The sequence below is a fragment of the Anomaloglossus baeobatrachus genome, chromosome 11 (assembly GCF_048569485.1).
Source record: "Anomaloglossus baeobatrachus isolate aAnoBae1 chromosome 11, aAnoBae1.hap1, whole genome shotgun sequence".
Classification (NCBI taxonomy): Eukaryota; Metazoa; Chordata; class Amphibia; order Anura; family Aromobatidae; genus Anomaloglossus; species Anomaloglossus baeobatrachus.
Window position 1 is genome coordinate 109,600,201 of NC_134363.1, and position 9,238 is coordinate 109,609,438.

General features: G+C 47.6%; 1 protein-coding gene across 1 annotated transcript; it reads left to right on the plus strand.

Moving 5' to 3' along the window:
- The first annotated feature begins 5,804 nt into the window (after positions 1-5,804).
- On the plus strand, positions 5,805-8,113 carry RNF26 (ring finger protein 26). Its single transcript, XM_075329337.1, has one exon. The coding sequence runs from the start codon at positions 6,140-6,142 to the stop codon at positions 7,439-7,441; it is 1,302 nt and encodes a 433-aa protein (XP_075185452.1). The 5' UTR covers positions 5,805-6,139; the 3' UTR covers positions 7,442-8,113.
- The last annotated feature ends 1,125 nt before the right edge of the window (positions 8,114-9,238 follow it).

Below are 9,238 nucleotides of genomic sequence, written 5' to 3' on the forward strand. Positions count from 1 at the left end.
CTTTGGGGTTAAGCAATGTGTGGTTGGGGTGATGAGCCGCCTGCCTGAAGATATTCTCCTAGGAAATGATGTGGGAGATCTACAATGCCGATTTGTGGGTGCAGGAAACACAGTTTGAGTGAAGGAGGACACAAAGGGAAGCTTGTCCTTACAACCCTACAGCTTTTCCATCCAATACAAGTGTGGAAGCCAACACCAGAACGCTGATGGACTGTCCCGGCAAGAAGAACCATAGACTATTCACAGCTGAGCAACATGGACTTAAGTGAGATGGCCAGAGGTCTGTGTAGACCTCATGGCATACTCACTTATTCAGAAGGAGGGAGAGGTTTGTGATGGTGGGATATGGGGGAGGTGTATCTTGCTGTACAGATTCCTATATTAAGCTTTGTTCACTGTCTTATTTGTACTGCTGTTTACATTTCTATTGTTTGTAAGTAATCACCCCCTATAGTGCAAGGTTATAGTCTCTTGAGGTGCTTCCCTCCCTGGGTGTGACCTAGAGTCCACCTACTGTAAACTCTCTACTTACCTGGGAGATTCAGGCAGTCTGTTGGGAACTTGAATAGAGAAGGAAGAAGATTGAACCTCTGAGGTTAGCTGTGGCTTCTCAGGGAGACCTGGACATTTATCGCTTAACGGACTATATTTGTGTTACTGGACTAATTTTACCCTATGTTTTGTGGATTATCTTATGGACCGTTTTGATTTGTTTGGAATAAATGCTCTTTGGATTGTACCGCCATCTCTCGCTCTGTTGATTGTGTGATATGGGAGAAGGACCCCGTGACACGGTGAAATGAACAGTGGTGAGTGGGGCTGGGGGCATACAGATTTGGTGGCGGGGCTAGGGGCATACAGGTCTGGAGGTGGGCTGGGACATATAGATCTGATAGGGGGGCTGGGACATACAGATCTGACGGGGGGGCTGGGGGCATACAGATCTGGTGGCAGGGGCTGGGGGCATACAGATCTGGCGGCGGGGGCTGGGAGCATACAGATCTGGTGGGGTGGGCTAGTGTCCCCTGTTGTAATGTCCCCATTGTTTAGTAATGTGCCCTGCAGTAATTTCCCCTGCAGTAATGAGCCCATTGTTTAATATTGTGCTCCTGTTAGTTCCCTTCTGTCCCCTATAATGCCGTTGTTTACACACAATAAAAGATATTCTCACCTCTCCTCCTTGTCCGTGGAGCCTCCAGCTGCTCCTTCAAGTCCTCCTTGAAGGCACACAGACCTCTCCGTGATAGCGTCCGGTGTACAGAAATGTTGTTATGACTTTACTGCAGTTGAATGCTTTACGGCGCTACAAAACATTCAACTGCAGTAAAGCGCTGACAGCAGAAGCAGCGGCCCCGGACAGGCAAGTGTACAGCAGTGTGTGTATGTGTGTGAAGACATATGTGTGTGTCTGTGTTCAGTGTATACATGCATGTGTGCTATGTGTGTCTGCTATGTGTGTATATGTGCTCACGTGCGTGCGTGCAGTGAGGACCTGGAAACCAGAGCATTGTTTGAACTGCAGCTGCGCAACTGACAGTGCTGTGGTGCATGCCGGAATAGGTGGAGACGCAACTGGAGATTATGTATGTAGAGGAGTAAAGAACTTGTGACTGCACTCCTGTGTTGCCCAGTTATTGTCTGCGCCTCCGGCCCTGCACCCCGCCATTACTCCTCAACACCATCTTCAGCTCTGGGACTGAGCTCTACCTGTGGAGAGCTATACCAACTCAGCTACATCACCATCGACCCCAGGTGAAACTGAATAGCAGCGGCGGCACATATCTAGCCACATACCACGGGTGGCGTCTCAAACTATCATCCAATGTAAATATTCCCCATCTCATTTAAATGACACCTCCCGAAACAAAGCCAGTCCGGTTCCGAGTGCCCCACGGCTCTGCTGGGCGTGTCAACTTCCCCTTCCCTGGGGAAGAATGGGATAGGAGTGTGTTGAAATGACAGACAAGGGAAAAAACAAATCTCTGTCACACGGCATGCACACAAAGCTAAGAAAATACGAGATTCAGGAGGAAAATAAGAGCAAAAAGGCCCTGTGCACACGCTGCGGTTTTTGCCGTGGTTTTGCTGCATGAATTGCTGCAGAAAATTTTCATAACCTTTCTACAGTCATTCCCAGCAAAACCTATGGTAAAAAAAATGCTGTGCGCACACTGCGCTTTTTTCACCTACAGGTTTTGCTGCAGAATTTCTGCAGCAAAAAGAATGTGCATGTCACTTCTTTGCCGCAGGTACCTGCGTTTTTTGCCATAGATAATGGTAAAAAAACGCAGGAAACAACCTGCGGAAATACCGCGGCAAAACCGCACCAAAGCCGTGGCAAACCGCATGCGGTTTTCGGGTGCGTTTTTTTACCGTAGCTGCAGAATTCTTTCAGAGGGTGTGGAATTTTCTTAAGAAAATTCCATTTTCTAGTGTGCACAGGGCGTCACACAGCTGCCGCAGGTTCTGCAGTGCACAAGGATAGATATCAGGAAAAATGGACATCCAAAACAGCAACACACCAGGTGAGGAATGGATGAGACTTATTTGCAGTCTACACGTTTCAAAACCCTCTGGTTCCTTCATCAGGACAACTCCAGCTGTTCTGATTGACCCCCAATAATGACGGAGCCAATTTTGACCTTCATCCTTCATGACCCGGCCAAATGTTACAATTCTGGCCATTGTCACTTTATGCGGTTACAATTCTACAACGCTTCCATGGATCCTGGTGATTCAGAGATTGCTTTTTCCTGACATATTGTACTTCATTTTAAAGATATATTTAGGCTGATATTTTTTGTGTTTATTTGTGAAAAAATTGGTGAAAATTTTGAAAATGTTGCAATTTTCAAACTTTTATTTTTTTATGCCCTATGTCACACAAAATAGTTAATAACTTACATTTCCCATATGTCCACTTTACATCAGTGCCATTGTTGAAATATATATTTTTTTTTTGTTAGGAGGTTAGAAGGGTTCAAAGTTCATCAGCAATTTATTTTTCCAACAAAATTTACAAAATCATTTTTTTAGGGACCACATCACATTTGAAGTGACTATGAGAGGCCTAGGTGACAGAAAATACCCAAAAGTGAAATTGTTCTAAAAACTGCACCCCACAAAATGCTCATACCACATCCTTGAAGTTTATTAACCCTTCAGATGCTGCACAGGAATGAATGCAAAGAGGAATGAAAAAATAAATAAATGTACACTTTACCTAAAAATGTTGCTTTAGCCTCAATTTATTTACTTTTAGAAGAAATAGCACAACAAAATGGCCCCCATAATTTGTTCCCCAATTTCTTCTGAGCACGCTGATACCCCACATGTGGTCAGAAACCTCTGTTTGGATAAATGGGAGGACCCGGAACAGAAGGAGCAATATTTGAATTTTGAAACACAAAATTTCCTGAAATAGATTACGGGCACCATGTCGCATTTGCAGGGCCCCTAAGGTATCTAAACAGCAGAAACCCCCCACAAGTGATCACACTTGGAAACTAGACCCCTCAAGAATTGTATCTAGGGGTATAGTGAGCATTTTGAAGTCACAAGTGTTGCACAGAATTTGATAGCATTTGGATGTCATATTGAAAATTGTCAACGTGTTTTTAACAATTATCTAAGACATAGTCTAAAAATCTATAGATAAATAGATAGATGTCAAACACATATATAATGTCCCAACCCCTACATATTCTAAAATTCTAAGCTTTCACCCTACAGTGCCTTTCATAGGGTGTTAAGCTGTATTGTAGCAAAAAAAAAAAATAGTTTAAAAAATATGATGTGGAGTCCCCCCTATTTTTGGTAGCCAGCTAAGGTAAAGTACCGTAGACATCTGTAGCCAGCAGATCGAATGTTTACCTTTACCGGTAATCCAAAACTGTGCTCACCCCATGCTGTTGTTTTAAATTATGGATTTATAAATAAATAATAAAAGAAAAAAAGTGGGATCTCCCCCAAATTGGATCATCAGCCAAGGTGAAGCAGACAGCTGGGGTCTGGTGTTCTCAGGGTGAGAAGGCCATGGTTATTTGGCTCTCCCCAGCCTAAAAATAGCAGGCCACAGCTGCCCAAAAACTGGCACCTCCATCAGATGTGCCAATCCTGGAGCTTTGCCCCGGCTCTTCCTGTTGCCCTAGTGTGGTGGCAAACGGGGTAATGGTATTTGGGGTTCATGCCAGCTGTGTAATGTCAGCTGGCATCAAGCTCAGGGGTTGATAATGTTAAGGTGTTTCAGATACCTGACATCACTAACCAGGTCAGTAATAAAAATAAAGAAGTTTTATTAGAAAAAAAACACTCCCCAATACAATCCCTTGTTCACACAAACGAACCTAAAAGACATAAAAAGAGAGAATTAGTAAATAAATAAAAATAAGAGGCACCCTCGTTATCCAATTTGTTTCCCAGCAAAATCCCTAGTCCGGGTCTGCCGTAATCCATATTGGAGGCGCCCTGACGACTCGTCTTCCAGCATATGGGGGTTACGCTCAGAGAACACATGCCCCATATGCTGGAAGTGCAGGCACTCTGTGAGGAGTGAGACTGCGGTGACGTCAGTGAAGTTACTGCAGGTCACACTCAGCGGGTCATACAGAGGGCAGTGTGACCTGTGTTATCCTCACAGATGTCACTGCAGTCTCACAGTGTCGGGTGAGAGCTGACTGTCTGTGCATGTACCTGCCATTTTCAGTGCTGAAGAGGAGAAGGGGGGCCACAGAGGACTTAGCTCCTAATGAAAGGGGCAGGAGGGACCAAGATGGGGGGGGGGTATTTCTCTCATCTGACATGTTGAGAGAGAACGTAGGTGGAGGAGGCACCTTTCAGGGGCACACCACGCATGCACCCGCAATTTCACAGACTACAGAGGAGTAGGGGGGCCAGGGGGGGGTGTTCACTGCACTGGGGGAGGAAATTCCTCTCTTATCTGACATGTCTGATCATGTCAGACAAGAGGAAAAATGAAATCTTTTATTGGCGGAGCATTTATTTTTATGTGATCACCATTATACGGTGTATACCGGCGATCACGTGATCGGGGACCGGAAAACTGGCCTGGATCGTCAAACCATGAAGATTTTGGGACGCGGGGGGGCGCTACAGGCTTATTCTTTACTGCCGCTTTAAAACGTAACGCGGTCGTAAAGGGGTTAAGGGCATAAAAGTTAAAAGTTTGAAAATTGCAACATTTTTGCCAAGTTTTCGATTTTTTAACAAAAAAAAAATGTCTGAAGTTTTCCACTATCATGATATCATGGAGTACAATAATATGTCATGGAAAAAAAAACAGTCTCAGAATCATGGAATCCGCTGGAGAGATCCAGAGTTATAACCTCATAAAGGGACACTGGACAGAACTGGAAAAAAAGCCTGGTCATGAAGGTGAAAACAGGCTGAGGGGTGAAGGGATTAAAGCACCAAAAACGGAAAGTCGCCTCGTCCTTCAGGGGTTAAAAAAAATAAATCCAGAATGAAGTAATAAATCAGAAAGCTGCGGTACCGTAACCGTAATGTGAGGACGCTGTGCACAGTCACACACGGGGCGCACACACCACGTGACCGGCGCAGCTCACGCTCGGGTCGGCACCTCTGCGCCTGCGCTCTCCCGGCCGCTCACCTCCACCTCGCGGATGTTTTCGTTGCCGCCGTGGCCACGCCCCCTCCACCTCACGCATTATTTAAATCCCCGAGACGCACAAACTTTGAATCGCTCAAAAGAACTTCATTGGTGAGAATCCACCAATCACCAGCGTCCCTGCATTAACTCTATCCACGACGGTTCCCCAGGCTGACGACTCTTACTCATTGCTGGGTGAATCGATGTGATCTTCGCTCTGTTGCTCCTGCCTGAGCAATGTTACCTTTACTTCCTGGAACAAGCAGCTGGAGGACCAACATGGCCGCGCCCTGAGTGTAGTTCGTTGCACTGTGGACCGTGCGAGCAGTGACCTGTCCGGTGCTTCCTGGGGGTGACGAGCAGCACATGGGCCCCGGCGCTCTCCTTACAGGTCGGGCCCTGACATGTGAGGCCGGCCGTGCCTGCGGAGCTGTGAGGCTGGAGGTCAGCCCGATCCCGCCACCCCCCATGCTGTGAGCCCTCGGTAGATGCCTGCGCTCCTCCTCGGCCATGCAGGGCATCCTGCTGCTGCTCAGTGGCCTGGGCTGGGGCCTGGACCTGCTGCTCTTCGTGCTGGACCTGAATTACTGGCTTGTCTCCTCCGTTGTGTCCTTCCTGTTTTGGACCCTCCATTTCATCCTGAATCTGCCTGGAGCCATCACCCTTGGCTTACTCCGCTGCTGGGAGAACGGCCTGGTGTCGCTGGCGCTAGTGGGTGAGGCGTGTGGTAACGTGGCGCTGGGCTCGGTGCAGGCGCTGGCGGACGGCGTACGAGGACTGGTGTCAGGACTGGACAGTTTACAGCTGGTATGGAACCTGATGTGCCACCTGTTACTGCGGAGCAAGGAGATGATGCAGCGCGGCATCCTCAGCATGGCGCTGTCCGGGCAGAACCTACACCGCCAGGTCTGGGAGGCCATGGGCATAGCCGGCAGCCTGGTGGCGTACATTGTGAACAGCATGGTGAACGTGTGCCTCATCGGTGTGCAGAACATGTTCGCGGCCGCCCTGGGCGCGTGGATCACCCTGGTGAACGTCATCTTCGTAGGGAAGGACATGATCGCGGCGCTGCTCTCCCAGATCTCCAGCTCCGCCGTGGCCGTGGTCATCCTTTTCTGGACACCATTCCAGTTGGCAGTGGATTTGCTGGTATCCTGTAGCTCGGGCGTTGGGGTGATCCTCTTCAGGCACCTCTATGAAGTCCTCCTCCTGCTGTTCCTCATCGGGGTCTCCCGTCTGGCCCTCCGGCCCTCACCTGGATTACATTTATTCCAAGAAAGACTCATCCGTGTCGGCCACATAGTCCAGATACTAATCCATCACTTACTAAGTGCCGAGCTCTGGAGGAGGGCGGCCGCCGGGTGTCTCCAGCTTGTCAGAATGTACAGAGCCGCATGGGACAGAGACCAGAACCGCAGGAGAACCAGGGCACAAAATACACCAGTCAGAGTGCCAGTGCCGCAGAATCCTGCGGGACCTACACGGGCGCTACATCCACAACCAGCACAGAATGCCACACCTGAGCGGCGCCAAGCTCCACCGAGACCTCCACCTGGGCCCCTGCCCTATGCATCAACCTCACGTGAGACCAGGAAAGCTGCAGAAGACCCCTGGAAGCTGCTGAAACAGCAGGAAGAGTGTAAGAAATGTGTCATCTGCCAGGATGAAAATAAAAGTGTCCTCCTGCTTCCGTGCCGTCACCTGTGTCTGTGCTCACAGTGCGCTGAGATCCTTCTGCAGCAACCGATCCTTCAGCGTAACTGCCCTCTGTGCCGGAAAATGATCCTGCAGACGCTCACAGTTTACATGTAGTGACCGGACTGGGCCTATGGAACTCCATGACATTGGGGTGTAGGATAATTGAGGCACCCAGTATTGTTTTCCTTTTTTAACATTTGTTTTAATAGTTGGACACTGGACCATCGTTTTTAAGAATATGAAGAGCAAGGAAATTATTTTTCTACTCATTGTGAAGGTCCATGTGTCTGTGAAGCTGTGAAAGGCGTTGTACATGTTGCTGTTATGACCGGTGTTTCCACATCGTCTCCTGATCATTCCACGCGTTTCGGACAGTTACTTGTTGGCTGTGACGACCATTTCAAGTTTAGTTTTGTAGTTTGTTGTAGATTGTCCTGACACATCAGTGTGATTCAGCAATGTTACTGCATTATCTGCCATTCTTTTCTCTAGGATTAAACCACCTGTGTTAAGAACCAATTTCTTCTTTTTTTTTTTTTTAAGCATAGACTGGCAGCTGTAATAAGTGCGCACAAAAAGAAACCCTCCACAGGACCGATGATGTCTTACTTGGGCCCCTCGTCGGAGTTCTCTACTGATCCCGGGAGCCTAAAGTTCCCTTTGTGAACATGTGTGGCCACCAAAAATGGAGCAGTGGTCACACAGAGAACTTTGGCACCCTCCGATCTCAAGATGTGTGGGGGATCCAGTTGTCGACCCCTTAAAGGGAACCTGTCACCACTCTTTTGGCCTATAAGCTGCGGCCACCACCACCAGGCTCTTATATACAGCATTTTAACATGCTGTATATAAGAGCCCAGGCCGGGGGTATAACATAAAAAAACCGTCATAATACTTACCTAACAGTCACGCTGTGGTCTTTATGGGCGTCTCTGTTGTCCGGTGTCGGCGCCGCCTCTTTCGTCCATCTTCATCCTTCTGAAGCCTGGGTGCATGACGCGTCTACGTCATACACACTTGCCAGTCCTGCGCAGGCGCACTACAATACTTTGCTCTGCCCTGCTCAGGACCTGAATGCCGGCAAGTGTGGATGACGCCGGAACCATCATGCACCGTGGCTAGAGAAGGAGAACAAAAATGACCAAAAGAGCCGGCACCGGACAACAGAGACACCCATAAGGCCCACAGCACAACCGTTAGGTAAGTATTATGAAGTGTTTTTTTATGTTATACCCCGGCCTGGGCTCTTATATACAGCATGTTAGAATGCTATTTATAAGAGCACGGTGGTGGTGGCCGCAGTTTATAGGCCAAAAGAGTGGTGACAGGTTCCCTTTAAGGATCATATCCTATGGCTATATGATGTATGTTGTTTATGGAACAATCCCTTTAACTTCTGTTTTGAAATTTGCTTCAAGATTAGATCTGTAAATGTTCTATATGGCTTTTGTTACGGATTCAGCAACAGATTTAAAGGGACTGTTCCGGTGATTTTGTAGTATAATACTAATATATTTAAATATGGCAAAAGGAGACTGTTCAGAATCAGTAACTCCTATAGCTCTACCTTTATCCTGTTATCCTGCTGTACGCTCTGTAGAATTCAGTGTTTGGTGCAAGCCAGTAAAGTGTATGGAAATACAATGCATATTCACTGCTCGCAGCCCCCCAGTGCATTCACTATCACTGCTGAGGTGGGAGGGAGTATGGGTTGGGGCAGCAGTGAAAATTCAGATTTACTATCTGATGCCAGCACTGAGAGGTGAGATGGGAGCAGGGAATATGCAGTTTGTATTTACATGTACTTGACTTTTTACTACAACAAGATAACAGGATAAGGCTACATTCACACGACCATCTTGTTTTTATGGTCCGCAAAAAAATGGTCCTGTTTTTTCACGGCTGCATCCG

Bases quoted from the DNA above. Each gene is read 5' to 3' on its own strand.
- RNF26 (XM_075329337.1), top strand. From the start codon at position 6,140: ATGCAGGGCATCCTGCTGCTGCTCAGTGGCCTGGGCTGGGGCCTGGAC.